Source organism: Panthera onca, chromosome D2 (genome assembly GCF_046562875.1).
Source record: "Panthera onca isolate mPanOnc1 chromosome D2, mPanOnc1 haplotype 2, whole genome shotgun sequence".
Lineage (NCBI taxonomy): Eukaryota > Metazoa > Chordata > Mammalia > Carnivora > Felidae > Panthera > Panthera onca.
Window position 1 is genome coordinate 79,969,926 of NC_138349.1, and position 24,430 is coordinate 79,994,355.

Genomic DNA, 24,430 nt, shown 5'->3' on the forward strand with positions numbered 1-24,430 from the left:
CTGTTCATTTGTCCCTACTTAAAATATTCCTTTACTTTATTACAAGTCTATGGCCCGCTTTCCCTGTATCATTTTATAATTTTCTCACTGTCCCATGAGAAAGTACCATCTTTATGTCACACTTGACGTGATTTAGTAACAACAAAACCCTTACAATACCCAACCCAATCCCACCAGGTACGTTACCAGTAATCTGCATTACTAGTATCACCACGTTACTAGTAAAATCATTGAACTGCCCGAACTTCCTTCAGTTGTCAAATGCTGCTCCAATCTATATCCTGCCCTTACCTCCCCTTCCTAACGATGACTTTCGTGATGCTCAACTTCCTACGCAGGCCTCCTTCTGATTTGTCTAATGTTCACCACTAATGAATACCTACTATATTTAGTGACTGCATGATCTATATAACTTCCGAATATTCAAATACAATATTGTTACCAATATTCTACCCAACACTGACATAAGTATGCCATCCTGACAACAGCCATCTTTAGGGTAGTTCTTTATTTCAACCTGCTTTGAAAGCAAATATATTTCTAAATTTCCCCTGGCTTCGCAGCCAAAAATTAAATAAAAATTAGTATTTTGTGGGGAAAGTCCAGTAACTCTGCCAAACCTGTTATTAAGAATAAAGTCTGGTGGGGGGGGGGGTGGAAGGGCGGGGAGGGTGGGTGATGGGCACTGAGGAGGGCACCTGTTGGGATGAGCACTGACTGGGTGTTGTATGGAAACCAATTTGACAATAAATTAAATATTAAAAAAAAAAAAAATAATATAGTCTGTACTGGGGCGCCTGGGTGGCTCAGTCGGTTAAGCATCCAGCTTTGGCACAGGTGATGATCTTGGCGGTTCATGCGTTCGAGCCCCGCGTCCGGCTCTATGCTGACCGCTCAGAGCCTGGAGCCTGCTTCGGATTCTGTGTCTCCCTCTCTCTCTGCTCCTCCCCTGTTCGCACTGTCTCTCTCTCTCAAAATAAATATTAAAAAACGAAAAAGGAAAAAAGGATAAAGTCTGTACTAATGAAAATCTTCTAAAAATACTCTGATGAGAATAAAATATTCCTGGTCTTCAAATTCAAGATGGGAACTGGACTGCTTCTTGGCAAGAGCCTCAAGCCACGAATTAGTAACCACGAGAATCGATGGATCAGAGAGAAACGATCGGTGTCTTGTCACCACACATGCTTATGAAGACGACCAGCCAACCTGACAGTTCCACATTTCTGAAAGCCAATCAGCACCAGCACTCAGTTCGCCCGTGCTCGGAACGTCAGTCAGGTGCAGCCTCACTCCAGTGACCAAACCTTTACAACTGAAAGCCAGCAAGTCAGTCCCCCAACACTTCTGCTTCTAAAAGCCTGCCAATCCCTGAATCCACTTCCCAAACCCTGAATCACTTTACTTTCCCAGACTGACATGAGGATAGCCCTTCTCTGGTTAGTATGGTGGCCAACGGTGGACAGAATCAATCCCTTCCTTACTCCGTTCTAAAAAGATACTTTTTTTCCTCATCCCCTTCAATCTGGACTGGCCTCCTGACTTGCTTTGGCTTCACTAGAATGTGACAGATTCCAGGCCAACCCTTCAGAAGTGTGGCAGTTTCCTCTTTCCTTCTTGAAGCTAATCATTGTGCACAAAGTCCAAGTAGTCTGGAATCACCAAGCTGTGAAGAAACTCAGGCTACCAGAGGTGAAAGCCCAATATAATCGCAGACACAGAAGCGAAGTTTCTTAGATCTTCTGGCCCAGCCAAGCGAGACTTCTGCTAATGCCAAGTGCAGGAGCCACCTACTCTACCTGCAAGAACAAATCACTATAAAAGCCATGAAGTTGAGTGTTCCTGTCACATAGTAATAGATGAGTGAAACCGACAGGGAGCCAGAAGTCAAGTTGCTTCAGGTACTGACCAGTCTCTTCTTTCATAAAAGTTTCACGGTACACGCAGCGCCAGTCTTGCTGCCGTGAAGAACACCACAATGACCACCATTCAATCTGACATCTAACAAGGATTTGCCCACACACCACAATCTATTGCCACGAAAAAGAAGCGATCCTAGCTAAACTAGACTGTCTCATGCTGCTGCCCCAGCCACAGCTGTTTGCTGAGTATTAGAAAGACTAAACCCAAGTGCAGGGGGGAAACTGTCCAGACATTGTCCTACAATAAAGATTCTATCTACGAGATTTAACAGTTGACCAGATCATGCTTTATCTGTAAAGTTCACACAGGGCTAGGGGCCCTCCCTCTTCGAGCATTATACCGCTGGACCAAAGGGGTATTTCTAGCTGTCTGGCTGATTTAGGGCAGGGGAACTGGATTCTACGAGAGAGAGTAGGAGGCTGGGGCTGCTACTAGTTGGTCTGCATATGCAAGAGGTGCTCCAGGCCCAGCCCTGTGCGGTCTCTAAGGGAGGCAGACTCTCCCTGGCCAACAAGCTTTTTAAGCTGTCAAACGTAAAATACAGAAAATAAAAAACATGATCAATACACGATGCTTTGAGAAATGCTTAGTATTCCTTAGCCCAAAGTTCTACAACTATTACTAACGATAATGACAATGTGATCTATACTTTTCAACGTTTATTTATTTTTGAGACAGAGAGAGACAGAGCATGAACTGGGGAGGAGCAGAGAGAGAGGGAGACACAGAATCTGAAACGGGCTCCAGGCTCTGAGCTATCAGCACAGAGCCCGACGCGGGGCTCGAACTCACGGACCGTGAGATCATGACCTGAGCTGAAGTCTGACGCTTAACCGACTGAGCCACCCAGGTGCCCCTATACTTTTCAAATCCCTATAAGTTCACGGGGTGCCTGGATGGTTCAGTCAGTTAAGCGTCGGACTTCAGCTCAGGCCACGATCTCACAATTTGAGTTCGAGCCCCACATCGGGCTCTGTGCTGACAGCTCAGAGCCTGGAGCCTGCTTCGGATTCTGTGTCTCCCTCTCTCTGCCCCTCACACTTGTGCTCTGTCTCTCTCTCTCTCTCTAAAAAATGAATAAACACTGAAAAAAATTTTAAATAAATAAAATCCCTATCAATTCTCATAAAATTGTTACTAAATGATCTGAGATTTGGCTTGAATTTTCCCCTCATAAAGCTTAAGTTTAGATTTATCAAATAGCCAATGTCATGTACACAGTCATATGCCTGAAAGGTAAAAACTGCATTTCTTTTTTTTTTTATTTTTTTTTTCAACGTTTTTTATTTATTTTTGGGACAGAGAGAGACATAGCATGAACGGGGGAGGGGCAGAGAGAGAGGGAGACACAGAATCGGAAACAGGCTCCAGGCTCCGAGCCGTCAGCCCAGAGCCTGACGCGGGGCTCGAACTCACGGACCGCGAGATCGTGACCTGGCCGAAGCCGGACGCTTAACCGACTGCGCCACCCAGGCGCCCCAAAAAAACTGCATTTCTAAAAGTAAAGTCACCAGAACACCTACAAAGTCTACAAAGATATTATATATGTTAAAAGAGACACCAATCAATGTTAGTCTTAAAATCACACTGAAAAGGACCATTTCCTATATTTATATTCTTAAATGCTACAAGAATAAAAGCATGGAGGAAAATTACCAGAATAGGTCATCCATTTATTTCTGACTTTGGAACAAATGGATAAAACGGCTTAAGTCACAAACGTCCTACAGACTGAAATAACTCCATTCATTAGAGTAATACCAAGAAATTAAAATTGATGTTGAATACTGTAGACAGACAGAATCTTTCTAGATGTCTGATTTCCAGGTGCTTAAAGGTTGCTACACGGCCAGTATGCTCAGCCTCCATTAAATGATGATTCTGCACTAAAGAGACTAAAGCCTTTATGGTCAAAACTGTTTTGTCCAAAATGAAGGAGTCTGAAAACTTCTAATGAGGAAAATGGTATCGATCTAATGTAGAGTTGCTCACAGAAGGACACTGACCGATTATATAGAGACAACCTGTCACATGTACTTAACAGTTAAGCTCTCACTTTTTTTCAGACAATCTATAAAAACTCATCTTTTCTTGGATGTCCTGGATAGGCTACGTAAAGACAGACTTCCCAAACTGATTTCTGTTAGCTGCCAAACTACTCACTTTACCTAAAAAGAAAAAAATAAATAAAAAGTAAAAAGGTAAGATTCACTGTTCTCATTGTAGCTACGATTTACCATTTTATCTTCATAAATGAATCCTTTATTTTGGCACAACTGTCTGGTATAATTTGTAAATTATACCAGAATAAATTTGTATACAAAATGCTAAATATCTCTTAAGTAATTCTTTGACAAAATATGGACTCCCTACTTACAGACATCCTTGGAGAGGCTCCAACATCATAATCAGCAGTTAGTACCCTCACCTCATCATTCCCTTGGCTTGAAATTCCGTCCCTTTCCTCTCAAACTCTCATCACGTTGGGGGAAATCCTCGCAAGATTGTGACCTTCCCATTTCACGTTTGTCAAAAGACTGGCCTCAGCTTTCCACATAGTGCCTGCCTGGTCTATTTCATTCTAGAATCCTCCCTAGGGGAACTTAAAATTGGCCACAATCTCCCCCGAAAGAGACTGAGAGGAGCCAGAGGTAGCACCGCAGGCCATCCCTGCCTCTTCTAGGTGCAAAATGTTCATGAACATGAAGCTGGAGAACTGCCATTCCTGGAATCTTCCAGGACATGTGCCCTGGGGGGTCACCAATCCAATTCCCAGAAAAGCAATACGGTCAGGGGAGGTGTAAGGTTCTGTGCTACAGATAACCTTTTTAGGGTATTGGAAGCCTGGTAATTTTAAGAAAATATTTCTTGCAAGCAGAAAAGAATCGAGAATAATATGATCACCTATTGCCCTGTTAACAAGTAAAAGGCTACAAAAACCAAAGCCCATGCCGATCTTTATAAAATCATTCACCCAACTGTACCCTTTCCATTCTCAGCTATTCTAAACTCCTTTATCCTCTGTGTCTACTTATACTTTTACTCTGTACGTTTGTGTCTAGAATAATATATATTTGGGGCGCCTGGGTGGCTCAGTCGGTTGAGCGTCCAACTTTGGCTCAGGTCACGATCTCGTGGTTTGTGAGTTTGAGCCCCGCAGCAGGCTCTGTGCTGACAGCTTGCTCAGAGCCTGGAGCCTGCTCCGGATTCTTTCTCCCTCTCTCTCTGCCCCACCCCCGCTCACACTCTGTCTCTGTCTCTCTCAAAAATAAACAAACACTAAAACAACAACAACAACAACAACAACAACAACACTAGAAATAATATATATTTTTGCTTTGCAATTTTTCTATCTATGGTAGCATGTAAGCTCTTCTAAAGCTTGCTATTCAATTCTATGATTTTCAGGGTTATCTATATGATCTATGTACAGTCAAGTTGACGAAACTAGTACATACTATTCTACTTCATACAAGAATCTTTTCAGTTGTAGAACATTTAGTTTCCAATTTTTTATGATAAGGGAAATATAATTTCATTATATAAAGGAGTAAGAGATTCACTATTACAGCTGAATGTAATTATTGCTCATTGCTGAGGAGTGAGAATCCCTTTTTTTTTTTTAATTTTTAAAAACATTTATTTTTGAGACACAGGCAGAGAGAGAGACAGAATGTGAGTGGGGAAGGTGCAGAGAGAGGGGGAGACACAGAATCTAAAGCAGGCTCCAGGCCCTGAGCTGTCAGCACAGAGCCCGACGCAGGGCTCAAACTCACGGACGGCGAGCTGAAATCAGATGCTTAACTGACTGAGCCACCCAGGTGCCCAGAGTAAGAATTTCTTTAGAGAGAATTTTAAACATTTAAAAAAATCTCAACACACTATAAGAAATAATTTATTATATTTCATGACCCAGCATAACCACACAAATTTAAATTAATTCATTCACAAAATTCTGTTAAGTACCTACCATTCATCAGGAACTATTTTAGGCACTTGGAAATAGCGAATAGAAACATCTCTACCTTAATAATGCTTGTATTGTAGTGATGCGCAGGGTGTTGGGGGAGGAAGAGAGTTTAGGAAATGTAAAAAAGTAAAACATATAGTAGACAGGATGGCAAGCATTATTTGAAAAAAGAAAAGAAAAGAGGATAGAGAATTATAGAGAGAGAATTCGAATTTAAAAAGGTAGTCAGGGAAGGTCTCACTGAGAAAATGACATTCCAGCCAATAGCTGAAGAATGAGTAAGTGAACTTTGTGGATATATGTAGGAATATGTGATATGTAAATATATGATAAATGCTATAAATCTATCTATATATATATCTATATGTATATATATGTATATTCACACATATGCATAAATGAATATATGTGTATCAACTTGAAATACTGTTTCATTAAACAGTATCGTTTCCACCTATGATGTATTACTATATTTGATAATCAATTCTATTTTACCATTTTACTTATTGATATGAGCACTTACTAAGTCTTAGATTATGAGTTTCTCTAACCAAACTCATTTGTTTCCCAAACTTTTTTCCCCTACTTTTTTAACTTCACTTCCCTCTAAGCAATGTGGTATTCTTCAATGACAATAAAAACTTAAATGTGGTCATAACCTCAACAACGTCTTAGCACTTACTACGTACGAGGCACTATTCTTGGCAAAGAGTTTAAAGCAGTAAAAGAAAGCTCCGTGTGCTCGCACAGGCTCAATTCTAGGTGGGGAAGACAGGGTAGGGATCAAAAAGTAAGAAACTCATGGCTCACTGCAGGAAATGCTAGGATGAAAACCTAAGAGAGCTAAAGAACTGACGGAGGCGGGTGCGTGATCAAGGAAGTCCTCACTGACGTTACACTGACGTCACACTGGAAGTACATACGGGGATGTGTCATGTTAAAATCTAGAGTAAAAGCATTAAAGACGCAAGAAAAACTATTTCTAGTATATACAAATACAACTGAAGGAATATATATCCTAAAAAAAATTTCTGGAAAGAATACCTTCGCTACTTATAATGCAGTTTTATATTCTACTTCAGTGTTGTATATGGAAAGTTTGCCCAAAACCATGTTAAGAACTTCGCAACCTATTCATGGATGTCATCCTACAATTTTAAACCAAAGCTCCAGGAGTTATAAAGAGGAATGGGATTGCTGGGTCCTCTCAAGAGATGGCACCAATTCTGTTAGGGCCCAGAGGACAATGAAGTGGTAAGAACATACCCGTGAGAGGGGCACAGGGACAATGAGTGAGCTTAGCAGGGACTCTCCTCTGGAGGCCAAGTCTAATGGTGGAAGACGCTGCTATGGAACTGCTCTCACAAATGCCAAGAGAGATGGTGAATTCCGAAATAGAAGCCAGCTGGCAAGACTAACAGTCGAAAGTACAGAGAGTAAAATACTATACAGGGCACAGGACCAAAAGGCAACGAGAGGGCCTCCACTCACAGGGGTCTGTGATGACGGCTTATGGACAACACATTAATCTTTAAATCTTGGACCCATGTCAGTCATTTCAGGCTGTTACCAAAAAAAAAAAAAAAAAAAAGGAAAAGAAAAAAAACCATACAGTGGGTAGCTTATAATTAAAAGAAATGTTATTCACACTGTTCTGAAAGCTGGGGAATTCAAGACTGGGGAGCCAGCGTGGTCAAATTCTGGTGAGAACTCTGTTCTGGATTGCAAACCCGACTTCTCACTGAATCTTCACGTAGCAGGGAGCAGAGGAGAGGAAGCAAGCTCTCTGGGGATTCTTACAAGGATACCAAATCCAATTCATGGGGGCCCCACCCTCATGACCACATCTAATCCTAGTCCCCAAAGGTCCCAATGCTTAATACCATCGTATCGGGAGGCTTGGTTTCAACAACTGAAGGGACACAAACATTCAGTCTGTAACAGCCAGAAACCAAAAATTACCTCGTCTTTCTTGAGTTCATAATGCACATATGACAACTACAACAAAAAGAACAGTGCCAGGAAGGAGGCAAATGGACTTTTTCGGTTGCAAGGTTTCTACATTTTATGCGAAATGGTACATTACTAACTCTAACTAGAAGGTGAAAAGTTGAAATGTACACTGAAAAAGTACTTGCTAGAGCAACTAACATACAATACAAAGAGATACAGATTGGGGCGCCTGGGTGGCTCAGTCAGTTAAGTGTCAGACTTCGGCTCAGGCCATGATCTCATGGTTTGTGGGTTCGAGCCCCGCGTCAGGCTCTGGGCTGATGGCTCAGAGCCTGGAGCCTGCTTCAGATTCTGTGTCTCCCTCTCTCTCTGCCCCTCCCCCACTCATGCTCTGTCTCTCTCTGTCTCAAAAATAAATAAAACGTTAAAAAAAATTTAAAAATAAAAAATGAATAAAATAAAAAGCCAATGGATCAATTAAAGTAGAATTCTAAAAAATATTCAAATTCAACAGTAAAAGAGGCAAGAAATCAGAACAAGAGGGACCAATCATAAATAATGAAATTACAGAACTAAATCCACAATAATTCACATTACATCTTCATGTAAGAAATGAAGAGAGGAAGGTAGATTTTGAAAAGGCCAAGTACCATCTTGAAAGACATCTGCCCCATGTTGGGCATCCACACCGTCTCTAGGAAATGGTAGTGCCCTCCTTTCTGTTAAGGAGAAATGGCTTCTCCTGCCCGTCTGAAGAGTTTAAGGGAACCTCAAGGCTCAAGTCTCGGGTGTCAGCTGCAAATTTCCCCATTCGAGATCTCAATTTCCCACCTCCATTCAGGAGGTTCCTGAATTTCACACAAGAGGTCTGTGACACCCGCACCATGGCGAGCTGCTGCTCCCCCGCAATTAAAGCTGGGGCATGACTTCTGGGACATGGCCTTACATCTCAGGATAGAAGACTCCTTTGAAAGCTCTTATGGCGGGCTGCTGTCCTTTACTGTGTGCCCCGTGTTGACAGTTAACCTGAACCCATCTTCAAGGCTCCTAAGGCAGGAGAGTCAGCAACTCCACAACTCATAAACTTATCATTGCCCCATCCTGTTCAAGTGCTGCAGCTACTGCGGAAGACCAGCCTACCCCTCCTCGCCCTACTCTACCACATTCGAGAATCCTTCTTTCACGGGACGAGGGTTAGCCTCCCACCACTTACCAGCAGCAACGTGGACTTCACTGCCATCTGACTAATAAGCGATCTAGTTATAGATTCCAAAACCCAACTTCTCATTTGTAGGCCCACTTGTGGCGCCAACACTACTGCTCTGGGTTGGAACGAAGGCAGAGACAGACAAGGAACTGTCTGTCAACAGAGAGTTGATTTTAGACGTCACCTAGGAAAACCAGAGGGGGATGGAGAGACTTGGCCAGGAAAGCAGGGAAGGTGAATAAAGCGCCACTGGAGGAACGGCGTCTAACACCACTGTGGACTCTGAGTAACTGTACGGGATGCACCTCAGAGGAGATCCTGCTGAGGGACGGCCTGGGCAAAATTCACATTCAGTATATTCTTTTTTGTGCCATTTTCTTACTGTTTGCTCATAGTCCACTGGTAGTGATGTCTTAAAACTTCGAATGAAGTATGGAAAATTTTCAATTTCTTTACAGGTCCTATTCGGAAATCTAATTGCCCTTAGTATTTTCTCTACATACACTGAGTACCACATCAGGTGGTGTTATTTTTTGTTTGTCTCAATGATTATTATTAATTAATAATTTAATTAACTTATGACAACAGCCTTACACTTAACAAATTTGTACCCATTTCCTTCCCTTTTCTGAATTTCCAAGACTCCTTCTGTTACTATTTTCGTGAAGAACTTCCTTTACCCACTGTCCGTAGGCAGGTCACCAGGCAACAAATTCTGTTATCCTTTATCTGTTTCCCCAAGGCTATTTTCCATATAAAGCTCACAGTAGACAATTATTTCGTCACTTGAACAATTTTATGCCATGGACTTCTAGCCTCCCAAGGTTTCAGGGGAGCACTCTCTGGCCATTTGTATCAGTGTTCCCTAACAGTTAATACACGGTTTCTCTCGAACTCCTTTCAAGATTTTCTCTTCACTATCAGTTTTTAGAAGTTTTAATCAAACGTGTCTGTGCATTGACTTATATTAATTTATCCTCTTGTGGTTTATTTTCCTTCTTCAGTCTGTACATTTATGTTTTCGGTCAAATTTGAGAAAGTTTCAAATACAGGCATACCTCGTTTTATTTTACTTTGCTTTACTGCACCTCACAGATACTGCATTTTTTACAAATTGAAGTTCTGTGGCGACCCTTTGTCCAGCAACTCTTTCGGCACCGTTTTTCCAAAAGCGTTTATTCCCTTCATGTCTCTGTGTCACCTTCTGCTAATTCTTACAGTACTTCAAACCTTTTCATTATTATGGTTGTTGTTACGGTCACGCGATCAGCCATCTTTAATGTCAGTATAATAATTGTTTGGGGGCACCAGAACCGCGCCCACACAAGATGACGAACTTAATCATAAATGTGTGTGTTCTGTTTCACCGACCGGCCGTCCCATCTCTCTCCGCCCTCCATGAACCTCCTTATTCCTCGAGACACAACAATGTTGAAATTAAGCCAACTATACCCTACCGTGGCCTCTCAGTGTTAAGCGAAGAGTCACATGTCTCTTACTTTAAATCAAAAGCTAGAAATGATTCAGCATAGTGAGGAAGGCACGTCAAAAGCCAACAGGCCAAAAGCTACGCCTCTTGTGCCAGTCAGCCATGTTATGAATGCAAAAGAAAAGTTCTGGAAGCAAATGAAAAGTGCTATTCCAGTGAACACACATGATAAGAAAGTAAAACAGCCTGTTGGTGATGTGGGGAAAGTTTGTGTAGTCTGGACAGGTCACACCAGCCCCAACATTCCCTTAAGCCAAAGACTACTACAGAGAAAGCCCTAACTCTCTTCGATTCCGTGAGAGCAGAGAGAGGTGCTCTGCAGAAGAAAAGCAGGAAGCTAGCAGAGGTTGGTTCATGAGGTTTAAGGGAAGAAGCTGTCTCCCTGACATCACAGGGCCAGGTGGAGGGGCACGTGTTAGTGTGGAAGCTGTGGCAAGTTCTCCAGAAGATCCAGCTGAGAGAGTTCAGGAAGGCGGCTACACCGAACACATTTCCAGTGTAGACAAAGCAGCCTTCTATTGGAACAAGATGCCGTCGAGAGAGAGGTCAACACCTGGCCTCAAAGCTTCTAAAGAAAGCCTGACTCTTGTGAGGGGCTAACGCAGCTGCTGACTTTAAACTCGAGACAATATTCATCTACCATTCCAAAAAGCTTAGGGTCATTTACAATTATGCTGAATTTACTTGGCCCGTGTTCTATAAATGGAACAAAGGCTGCATGATGGCACATCTGTTTACAACATAGTATACTGAATATTTTAAGCCAACCGCTGACAATTATCACCCAGATAAAAAAGATTCTGCTCGTGGACGATGCAGCCGGTCACCCAAGAGCTCTGATGGAGATGGACGAGATTAACGTTGCTTTCATGTCTGCTAACATAACATCCATTCTGCAGCTCATGCTGCAAGGAATAATTTTGACTTTCAAGTCTTACTATTTAAGAAATACATTTTAAAAGGCTGTAGCTGCCAGAGATAGTGATTTCTCTGATAGATCTGGCAAAGTAATTGAAAACCTTCCGGGGAAGATTTCCTATTCTAGATGTCAGTAAGAACACTTTGTGATTCATGGGAACAGATAAAAACATCAACATTGACAGGGGTCTGGAAGAAGGTGATTCCAACCCTCACGGATGACACTGAGGGGTTCAAGAGCTCAGGGGAGGAAGTAACCACAGATGTGGTGAAAGAGCAAGAGAACTGGACTCAGAAGTGGAGCCCGAAGACGGGACTGAATGGTCGCATCTCATGATCACACTTGAACAGATGAGGAGATGCTTCTTACGGATGAGCGAAGAAAGTGGTTTCCTGAAATGGAATCTGCTCCTGATGGAGATGCCATCAAGACTGTTAAAATGACAACAGAGGATCTGGAATATCTCACAACATAGTTGATAGACCAGTGACAGGGTCTGAGAGGGATGGACCCCAAATGTGAAAGTTCTACTTGAAGCAGAATACTAGCAAACAGCAGCACATGCCCCAGAGAAACTGCTTATGAAAGGAAGAATCCACTGAGGTGGCAAACTTTGCACTATTGTCTTAGGAACTTGCCACAGTCACCCGACCTTCGACAACCACCACCGTGATGGGTCAGCAGCCATCAGCACTGAGACAGGAACCTTCACCAGCCAAAAGTTACGACTCCCTGAAAGCTCAGATGATGGTTAGCATAATTTAGAAATAAAGTATTTTTTTTTATTCTTAATGTTTATTTATTTTTGAGAGAGCACGTGCAAGTGCGCCTGAGTGAGGGAGGGGCAGAGAGAGAGGGAGACACAGCATCCAAAGCAGGCTCCAGGCTCTGAGCTGTCAGCACACAGCGTGACGTGGGGCTCGAACTCACAAACTGCGAGATCATGACCTGAGCCGAAGTCAGACACTTAACCAACTGAGCCACCCAGGCGCCCCAGAAATAAATTATTTTGAAATGAAGGTATGTACTATTTCTTTCTTTAGATATAATGCTATTGCACGCTTAATAGATTATAGTGTAAACATAACTTTCATATATACTGGGAAACCCGAAAATTAATTTACCTTGCTTTATTGCAATATTTGCTTTATTTTTATGGTCTGGAACTGACCCTGTGATATGAGGTATGCCTGTATCTGACAGAGAACTACAGTCCAGAATATATGGAGTACTCTCAAAACTCCACAGTAAAACCACAACCCAGGTAGAAAATGGGCAAAAGACAATAGAACCTGTTTCACACAGACAGCAAATACACTGATGAAAATATTTTAAACACCATTAGGGAAACACAAAGTAAAATGACAATGAGCGTTCACTACAAACCTATCAGAATTGCTAAAACAAAATATAGTGATAACACAAATGATGGTGAGGATGCAGAGAAACTGATCACTCATACATTATTGATGGGAATATAATACCGTGCATTCATAGCAGCGTATTTCCAATAGCCAAAAAACTGCAATAAAACCAGATATCTATCGATGAATGAATGGTTAAGGAAACTGTTATATATATACATATATAAAATGAGGAACACTATTCAGCAACAAAAAGGAATGAACTACTGATACACATAACTTGGATGAATATTCGAGGTATTATATCTAATGAAAAAACCCGATTCCAAAAGGCTACGTAACATACATGTTTACACATAAATACAAATTTCTGAACTGACAGTGCGGCCACATCAGAGTAAAGGCGGTGTGGTTACAAAAGGGCAACACAAGAGGCCCTTGTGATGAGGGAACAATAGAGTATTTTGACTACAGTGGCAGATACATACAACCTACAAAAGTGACAAAGCTGTATTGTACTCAATATATACACGCAAACAAATGAAAAATATCTGGAGAAATCCGTACAAGACCTGAGGATCCTATCAATGTCATTATCCTGGATGTGATATTTAATCCAATGGTTTTGCAAAATGTTACCATTAGAGAAAACTGTGTAAAGTTTTCACAAGACTTATATGCATTGTTTCTAAAAACTTCATGTCAATCTACAATCATCTGATAAGAATTAAAATTTTAAAAAATAGCAAGATGGCAGATGTTCAAATAAAAACTTACTCCAAACAAAAGCACTCAAATAGAAGGCAGAGATTATCAGACAGGATAAGAAAGTAAGTGCAAACTCTATCCTATAAAAAATTCACTTTAAATATAAAGACAAGTACAGATTTTTTAAAAAAGATGGCATTAGATATACCATGCAAACACTAATCATAAAAAGCATAACTGGTTACATTATTATAAAAAAAAATTCAGGAAGATAAGTTTTGCCAGGAATAAGTAGAAAAATTTCACAATGAAAAAGAAGACCTAACAATCTTAATGTGACTGTACCTAACATTAGAGCTTCAGGTTATATGACAAATGACAGAATAGAAAAACACAAAGTCACAATTACAGTTGGAAACCTCAACATGCCTTTCTCAAAAATGGATAAAACGGTGAAAGGGAAATTTATCACAAATACATATAATTTGCAAAACATTATCAACCAACTCGACCTGACATTTTATTTATTTTTGCTTATTTATTTAGAAAGACAGTGAGAGCACATGAGTGGGGAGGGGCAGAGAGAGAGGGACAGAGAGAATCTCAAGTAGGCACCACACCCCCGGCATAGAGCCCCATGTGAGATCGTGACTCAAGCTGAAACCAAGAGTCAGACGCTTAACCAATGGAGCCACTAGGCACCCCGTTTTTGAACATCTCGCCTAATAACAGCAGAATACATAACCTCTTCAAATGCGCATGGAACATTCACCAAGAAAGATAAACTTCAGTGAAGTCATAAAGATTATATTCTCAGAACACAAACAAATTAAGTTAGAAATGAATAATAGAAAAGTATGTGAAAAAACACCCATATATTTAGAAATCACACAAGGTTTTTCTAAATAACCCATGGTAGGGGGCAGGACATCTCAAGGTAAATTAGAAAATATTTTTGAACTAAATGAAAATGAACACATAACTGTCCAAAATTTCTAGATGCTAGAGTGAAATTCAGAACTTTAAAAGCTTATAATTAAAATAAAAATAATATCAAAACCAATGAAAAACCCAGGTTTCATTATAAGAAGTCAAAGAAAGAACTAATCCCCTAGTGAGTGGAAGGATAAAAACAGCAAAGAAAAGAAGTCAATGAAATAAAAAAAGGATAAATAGAGAAAAATCAATGAAACCAAAAGCACGTTCTTTTGAAAAACATAATCGGGAAAACTGGTAAATTTCCTTGAAACTGATGAAGAAAAAGAGAGAAAACCAATTATCAATGTTATAAATGAAAGAGGTGACTGGTATAGTTCATACAAACATCATTCTTCATGAATACTGACACAACCAACTTTTTAACACAGTGTCTGCAAACCAAACTCACCCATGTATAAATGACAGGTCACAACCAACTGGATTTTATTCCAGAAATACAAGGTTATTTGAACATTTAAAATATATATAAATTAATCATATTAGAAAAATTTAAAAAGGAATCATATGACTATTAGACTTGGTGCTTAAAAGACCAATTGACAAAAATCAAACTCCATTCATGATACAACTCTGAGCAAACTCAAGTAGAAAACACCATTCATGGCGGACATGAGACATGCGGTGAATGACTCAATGCTGTCCCCAAAGACAGAATAAGACAAGAATATCTTGTCACCAATTCTCTTCAGCATTGTAGTGAAAATGCAGAAAGGGCAAAAAAAAAAAAAAAAAAGATATAAAAAGCATAAAGATTAAAAAGGAACTGCAGGAGACATGGTCATATACCATCATTAGAAAACCTTAACCAAAAAGCCACCAAAATGAAGTTTGCTTATCAAGGTTACAGGAAACAAGGTCAATACACAGGGATCAACTGTGCTGCTACTGATTAACAAAGAACAACCAAAAAGTGAAAGTACATAAACAGTACTGCTTATAAGACACAGACCTAGGGATAAATCTAATAAAACACACAATATCCATACTCTGGCAATACAAAACGCTGCTTCAAGAAATTAAAGATCTAATTAAATGGAGGGAAAGAGATCATATTCATGGATCAGAAGACTCAATATTATTAAGATGTCAACTTTCCCCAAACTGACTTACACAGTCAATAAAATCCTAAAGCAGTATTAAAACAGCCTTTCTTTTCTTTTTTTGGAAATCGACAAGTTCATGCTGAAATGTATGTGGAAACACAAAAGACTTAGAAGGTCCAAACGATACTGGACAAGAGAACAAAGTTGGAGAATTTATACAATTTCATTTAAAGACTTATTAACAAAGTTAGGGAATACAGACAATGTAGAGAAGATAAACAGGTTAGTGAGACAGAAAAAAAGCGTCCACAGGTAGAACCCCCAAAAACACAGACACAAATACAAATAATCAACTGGGACTTTTAAGAAGGTACCAAAGTAATTCAATGGAGAAAAGACAGTCTTTTCAATAAATAGTACTAAAACAAGTGAATGTTCAAATGGAAAAATCTAAATCTCGACGCTTAACACACACTATACACAAAAATGTATTCAAAACAGATCATACACCTAAACATAGAGCCAAGGCATTTAGAAAACAGGGGGAAAATCTTCGATGCTACTGGGTCTGTATAGATTTTTTAGAAAATATTAAAACCAATAAGCTGGATTTTATCAAAATGAAAAACTTAAAAAAAAAATTGTTTTAATGCTTATTGATTTTTGAGACAGAGAGAGACAGAGTGTGAGTGGGCAAGGGGCAGAAAGAGGGAGACGCAGAATCTGAAGCAGGCTCCAGGCTCTGAGCTATCAGCACAGAGCCCGATGTGGGACTCGAACTCACGAACCGTGAATTCATTACCTGAGCCGAAATCAGAGGCTTAACCAACTGAGCTCCCAGGTGCCCCATCAAAATGAAAAGCTTTTTAAGAGGCCACACACTGGGGGAGAATATTCACAATCAATACAAATAAGACAAACAACCTAACTATGAAAAGGGCAAACGATTTGAACAGATGCTTCACAAAATAAGATACACAAATGGCCAGGACTTGAAAGATGCATAACATCATTATTAGGGAAATGCAAATGAAAAGCACAGGGAAATTCCACTAGGCACATGAAAATGGCTACAGTCAAAAGTCACGGTACCAAAGTACTGGCAAAAATGTGAATAACTGCGACTCTCACACAAGGGTGACGGAAATGCAAAACGTAACAAGCACTTCAGACAAGTCAGACATTACATATACTAACCTACAAACCCAGAAATTTTACTCCTCAATATTTACCCAAGAGAAATAAAAACACGCCTACATTAAAATGCACAAGTTCACTGCAGCTATGTTCTTAATAATCAAAAACTGGAAACAGAATGGATAAAGAAGCTGTAATATATGCATACAATAAAATACAACTTTGCAATAAAAACGAATGTGTGACTGATACGTGCTAAAACATGGATGCATCTCAAAATCATGCAGAATAAAAGACAGATGAGCAAGAGGACATCTTGTATAGATCCATTTACGTGAAATGATATTAAGAACATCAATCCAACCTAGTGACAGAAAGCAGATCACTGGCTGCCAGGGGCCAGGAGGGAGGAGGAAGTCCCAGGAGTGGATGGGAAGGGGAAGGAGAAACCCTCCTGGTGATGAGGGTGTTGTCTCTCTTAATTGTAGAAGTAATACGTGTGAGTATACTCTTACTAAAATTCAAGTAGGAGGTGACAGGGTGGCTCAGTTGGTTAAGCGTCCAAATTCAGCTCAGGTCATGATCTCGCAGTTCGTGGGTTCAAGCCCCACATCCGGCTCTGTGCTGACAGTTTGGAGCCTGGAGCCTGTTTCAGATTCTGTGTCTGCCTCTGTCTCTGCCCCTCCACTACTTGTGCTCTCTCTTTCAAAAATAAATAAATATTTTTAAAAAATGTTTAAACAGATCTTTCTTAAAAATATATATATCCTCACAAAAAAACAAAAAAAAAAACTAAAAAAAAAAAAATATATATATATATATCCTCAAAAAACTAAAAATAGAACTACCCTATGACCCAGCAATTGCACTACTACGCATTTATCCACGGGATACAGGTGTGCTGTTTCAAAGGGGCACATTCACCCCAGTGTTTACAGCAGCACTATCAACAATAGCCAAAGTATGGAAAGAGCCCAAATGTCCTTCGATGGATGAATGGATAAAGATGTGGTGTGTATATATACAATGGAGTATTACTCGGCAATCAAAAAGAATAAAATCTTGCCATTGCACTACATGGATGGAACTGGAGGGTATTATGCTAAGTGAAATTAGTCAGAGAAAGACAAATATCATATGACTTCACTCATACGAGGACTTTAAGAGACAAAACAGATGAACGTAAGGGAAGGGAAACAAAAATAATATAAAAACTGGGAGGGGGACAAAACAGAAGAGACTCATAAATATGGAGAACAAACAGAGGGTTACGGGAGGGGTTGTCAGAGGGGGGATGGGATAAATGGGTTAAGGGGCACTAAGGAATCTACTCCTGAAATCATTGTTGCACTAGATGCTAACTAATTTGGATGTAAATTTATACACACACACACACACACACACACATATATATAAAATAAAACTCAAGTTGGATACTTAAATAGGGTATATTTAACCATATTTAAATGACTACCCAGAGTTGATTTTTTTTAATTTTGAAACATTATTGTTTTAATAATGAAACTCTTAAAATTTTGAAAATCACAGACAGGAAAATAGACATTATTGTTACAGTTACATAATCATATATTATGCTTTATTAAAACAAATCAACTAAAGCATATGTATAAATATCAAAACCATACATCTGAAGACAAAAACAAGTTACAAAACACGTGTTCCCACCGATACCCTAGCAAATCAATCACACACACACACACACACACACACACAAACATACATTAAAATATTATTGTATAAGTAATGAGACATGGATCAATATTAAGTAGATCGAGAAAAGTGCTGAAGGTGGAAAAAGTCATAGGGTATGGGATAGTTTTGAGGACGGTGTGCATATAATTCAACTATTCTCGTAGTACATCACTTCCAACCTGCAGCAGGCACACAGGCACACAATGGTTATGCTATTGCTCATAATTTGACACACATAGGAAATATGTCAAGTTTCTCCCCCCTGGAAAGCCAGGCTATCATTGGGTCAACAGGTTTGAATTCAAGCAACAAAGCTAAGATGCTCTTCCTGTAAATTTGAACTGGGGCACAAAGGTCATATGCACTAGAGTACTACAGAGTAGACATTCAATGTTATTTCTGGTTCCAGAACCTACGAAGAGGAAGCAGACACATCCTTCAGACTGCCCCTGGCTGGTGGCGGTGTACATTCTGGGCCGGGCTGGTCCACGGTGGGAACCCCTATAGTAGATCCCAGGAGGAACCAGACCATCACACATTATTTGCAGAGGTGACAGCATAGTTGGGGGGTGGACTAATCAAAAACATACGATGGCTCATGATAGGGAATGTCACGGGGTGACACGTGTTTCTCCAAAAGTGAAATCAGAGACTGAGAAGATTATTCTGTTTATTTGTTCTTTTCCAAAAGCTTCACGTTGCATGGTTAGTATTTTTATAAATGTCTACCATCAGCTTTATTTCTATTAAAGAATTTTGAGATCAGAGAAAAGCATAACTTTAGGGATAAGAGATCTAAAGGAAAATTTCTGTCCATATTTCCTAAAGACATACTTCCTTCAATACAATCTTCAGATATAATAAAGTCTGGATTTTGTTAAAGCCTGTACATTCAAAACACGTTTAGGACTTCCTCTCACTATCAATTGTGTTGCTCAACAAAGGGCATTTCTGATAAAGTTGCTCAACTACGTTTGCTGCATTCTTCGGGTATCCCCCCTATTACTCCTCTGACCTACGAATGAGTACAACTTGTGGACGAAGGTCTCAAAAAAAAATGTAAGATGCTGACAGTTTTTCCCAAATGTGGTCTGATTACTAATGGCCAAATTCTGGAAGAACATTTTCATATCTCTGATTGACAGGATTACCTCCTATGTAAATTCTTGGTTTAATAAGCTCTAATTCATAATAAAATAATCCCCCATACTCCCTACCCGTATTAGTAGGCTTTCTTCCACATGCAGTCATTTTTAGTTGTCTTATTTACATCAGATTCTCAAACATTCATCAAATTCAGAGTGTTTTCCCCTATGAGTATTCTCGTTTGCTCTGGAAGATGACTTCTGGTAAGAGATTTGCCATGCTTTACATTCTTTGAGTCACGTCCTTTGTAAATTTTCCATGGTATTTTGAGGTATGACTCACGAGAGAAAGATTCCTCTCACCGCTGTATTTACTAGTTTTCTTCCTCTGTGTGTAATCTTGGATGTGCTGTGATAACTGATTCCTTGGCAGTTACCTCGCACTCAATACATTCATAGGGTTTCTCTCTTACGTGTCTTCTCTGATGTACTTTGAGGCCTGAGTTGCAACTGAAGGTTTTCCCACAATGCTTACACTCATAGGGTTTCTCTCCTGTGTGTGTTCTCTGATGCTTAGTGAGATCTGACTTATGACAGAAGGACTTCCCACATTCGTCACACTTATAAGGTTTCTCGCCTGTGTGTATCCTCTGATGTACGGTGAGAACGGATTTCTCCGAAAATGATTTCCCACACTCGTTACATTCATAGGGCTTCTCACCTGTGTGAGTTCTCTGATGTGATCTGAGGACTGAACCGCAAGTGAAAGTCTTCCCACACTGATTACAGTGATAGGATTTCTCCCCTCTGTGTGTTCTCTTATGTACTGTATAGTCTGACTTAAGGTAGAAAGTTTTCCCACATTTCTTGCACACATAGGGTTTCTCCCCTGTATGACTTCTCTGGTGTACTGTAAGGTATGAATTCCTAGAGAAGAATTTCCCACATTCCTTACATTCATAGGGTTTCTCACCTGTGTGAGTTCTGTGGTGTTTAGTGAGGTCCGATTTATTGTAGAAGGTTTTCCCACATTCATCACACTTGTAAGGTTTCTCGCCTGTGTGTATCCTCTGATGTACTGTGAGAACTGATTTCTCGGAAAAGGATTTCCCACACTCGTTACATTCATAGGGTTTCTCCTTTGTGTGAGTTCTCTGATGAACTTTCAGGCCCGAGTTACGACTAAAGGTCTTCCCGCACTGATTACATCCATAGGGTTTTCCCCCTATGTGAGTTTTCTCATGTTTCGTGACATCTGACTTGTGACAGAAGGTTTTCCCACAGAGCTCACATTCGTAGGGCTTCTCCCCTGTGTGAGTTCTCAGATGTACTGTAAGGTACGAGTTTCTGGAGAAGAATTTCCCACACCGATCACACTCATAGGGTTTCTCGCCTGTGTGTGTTTTCTGATGTATTGTGAGGACTGAGTTGCTTATGAAGGTTTTTCCACATTGGTTACATTCATAGGGCTTCTCCCCTGTGTGAATCCTCTGGTGTACCGTGAGATAGGACTTATGGTAGAAACACTTCCCACATTCCTTACATTCATAGGGCTTCTCTCCTGTGTGAGTCCTCTGGTGAATTATGAGGTGTGAACTCCTAGAGAAGCATTTCCCACAGGCCTTACATTCGTAGGGTTTCTCTCCTGTGTGGATTCTCTGATGTAAAGTGAGGAGGGATTTCCGAGAGAAGCATTTCCCACATTCCTTACATTCGTATGGTTTCTCTCTTGGATGTATTTTCTGGTGTTTGGGGAGTTTTGACTTTTTGCAGAATGCTTTTCCACATTCGTCACATTCATGGACTTTGTCTCCTACGTGTGTTCTCGCAGTTATATTAAGAACGGACTTCTCCCAGAAAGGTTCTCCCAAGTTGTTATATTCAAATACTCTATCTCCTGTGTCAGGGAAGTCTGATCTCCTACTGAAACTAACCACTCTATCAATGTACTCATAACCCTTCACCTTTAAATGAACTCTAGGTTTCAAGAGGGAGGACTTCTCAAATGTTTTACCGTATTCATTAAACTCATGAAGATTTTCCATTCTTTGTGCTATCTTACGGACCACGAGGGTTGCATTATTACAGAACGTTTTATCAGATTCATTATGTTCACGAGGACTCTCTCCTATACAAGCTTGGTTATATGGGACAAGTGCCTTCTCATGGAACTCTTTCCCGTATTCCTCATATTCCTTATTCCTTTGAATTAAGCATTGTTGTACATTTTTAATTTTCTGATATGGAATGAAATCTTCATTACGACTTACATATTTTTGATTTTGAATGAATTCACAAGGTTTCTCCCCCATTTGAGTTTTTTCAGGGTTACTATGAAGGAACAATTTCCCACATGGATTGAGGTCATCAGGCTTCTTACTTAAATAGTTTTTCTTATTAACAATTAATTCTGAAATACATTTCAAATTCATACCACACGAGTCACATTTACAGGGTATTTTTATGGAAGGAATGCTGTCTGTGCTGAAATTAAAAATGTTTCCTAATACATTACCTCTGGGTACAGTCAGTGTTTTGTTGTTGATAAATGGAGCCTGCCAGAAAGGTCTGTGCTGGATTTCTTGATTCTGTTCTAGTTGGTTATCAACTTTGCAGACTTCTAGAAATGAAGGAAAAAAACAAAACAACCACAACAATCATAAGTAATGAATCTTATGGTAATTATGATGAAATTACACTTACAAACAAATGCCCTTTTACACAGTTGACTTAGTTTTATGAAATAAGACAGATCCAAATAGTCGTGTTGCCCCATCAGAACAGTTACCTCTGTTTATATCAGAAGAAATAAAACCTGACAGGGTGGAAAAAGGGGGATAGAAACTTATAACAAACACAACTATATTTGGCAATTTACAAATATGTACTTCCAAGACTTCATATACACAGTAGAAATAAATATAAAGCACGGTGAAGAAAAGGAAACAGTCATTGAAAAAAAAGGGGGCTGATCTAGGAATGGGAAATACAGAGAACTAGAGAGGCCCTAAAGAAGTAGATGAGAATGCCCTAAAGAGGTACCAGAGGGATGATCTGATATTCTGAAGGATCAGACTTTAGGTAATTTTCCTCCCATCCTTACATTGTGCACCTAAATTCTATGGTTTACATGTTTCCAGTTTCATCCCCTTCTTTTTAAAATTACCTCTGTTTTGGGGTGCCTGGGTGGCTCAGTCAGTCAAATGTCTGACTCCTGGTTTCAGCTCAAGTCATGATCTCACAGTTCGTGAGTTCGAGCCCCACATCGGGCTCTGTGCTGACAGCATGGAGCCTGCCTGGGATTCCCTCTCTCCCTCCCTCTCTTTCTGCCCTTCCTCCAGTCTATCTCTCAAAATAAATAAACTTAAAAAAAATTTTTTTAATTATGTCTATTTTGTTACACGTTAACTTATTATACCGTCAATGCCAAATTAAATCCCCAAAACACCGATTTCTTTGTGCTTATGAAAGGACTCCTGTAACGTAGCTTCTAAGTTTCCCTCCAGTCATGTTACTTACAAATGTCTCCCAGGAAATATGAAATCAGATGAGAAAGAAGGCTGAAATGACCAAATCGATCAACTGTTTTTAGTTGTGGTATATTCAGCTTAGTCTCAGAGTTTGTTCAAAAGGGAACCTCTACTACCACCAGATGCTAGTTTTCCCCCATTTTAAACATGCTCTGATATAATAGTAATAATTTTTTCTTGACACTCAGATCTCTACCTTTATTGGTTTTATTCATAACCATGGAAGACCTGACCTAAAACACTTACCCTAAGAATTCTCAGCCATACTTCACGTTACCTTCTTGCTTAGTACATACAACGTAAAACCTATTCACAGCTCATTGTCTCTAAGTGCCATCACAGCAAACAGACTGCAGTTATAATTCTGGGGGGGCGGGGGGGGGGGACTTTTTACCAACAATATACATAATTAGCTGTTGTTCAACTAATTATGTTGTTCAACATAATAAACGTCTTCTTTCTACAAATGCCAGACTATTAATTTGCCAAAACTTGTTCAAGTTCAACCAAGACTTTTCACTCAGTGAGCTTACATTCCCACTTTGGACTTGCTCACAACTTCATTCTTCAGGAAAATGACATGTCTCATAACTCATGTCTTCACAAACTTCTCTACAATTTCAAGTCCCACATACGCTGAAATTTAAAATCAATCACATTCTATACATCTCATTCTATCACAATGTTAGATTACACTCCCTTGAAACATAAACATATCCTGTTAATTGCTGAAATTTAGAATACTCAGTAGTCTTTTTTTTCTTTTTCCAACCGCAAACTATGGTATCAGAAGTATTTATATCTGATTTCCTCTAAATTCATCTGAGTGGATTCTGGAAGTAATGGTCCTTAACAAGTCGTGTGCTTTCCAAAACAAAGATCAAGTTTGTTCTTGATCAAATTTATAATTTTGGACGAGAATCTACAGGTTTATAACCCAACATGTGGGTTTAGAAATTAATTTCTCATAGTATTTTGTGAATGAATGTATATAGGCTCTCTCACTCAAGGGTCACAGTTAATGAATTAAGTAAGGATCCAATATCTACTCTATGTTATATAACAAAAAAAAGTATGCTCTCAGAAAAAATTATAATCCAGATAATAGCTTCATTCAAAATCCATACACCATCAGGAACCAGGTTCTACAGCAGATGATGTAAACCAAAGCAATGAAGGAACATTTTACATTACAAAAGGTGTGGAAAGCTGAGTGTAAACTTAAAATTCATGACGATGATATTCACAACAGGAACAGTAACAGACCGTTTCCGTGAGCCAGGTACTGTTCCATGTACTCTTCATGTATTAATTCACAAGAATTACCAAATACATTAGAAATGAAATGTGACGTTGTAGGGCAGGAAAGCATATCTGGGGGTAAAACTCA

At 39.7% G+C, this 24,430-nt stretch overlaps 1 protein-coding gene across 7 annotated transcripts in view; it reads right to left on the reverse strand.

Annotated features, from left to right (window-relative positions):
- Nucleotides 1–18,275: 18,275 nt before the first annotated feature.
- The window catches only part of LOC132685515 (uncharacterized), a 30,379-nt gene continuing 24,224 nt past the window's right edge, over nt 18,276–24,430 (reverse strand). For 6 of the 7 annotated variants that reach the window (XM_060642923.3, XM_060642921.3, XM_060642924.3 and 3 more), the window contains one exon: nt 18,276–22,130. In XM_060642923.3, coding sequence (XP_060498906.3) covers nt 19,885–22,130 — 2,246 coding nt within the window. In that variant the 3' untranslated portion in view covers nt 18,276–19,884. The remainder of the gene's footprint in view (nt 22,131–24,430) is intronic. The other variant, XM_060642922.3, reaches the window with a different exon arrangement.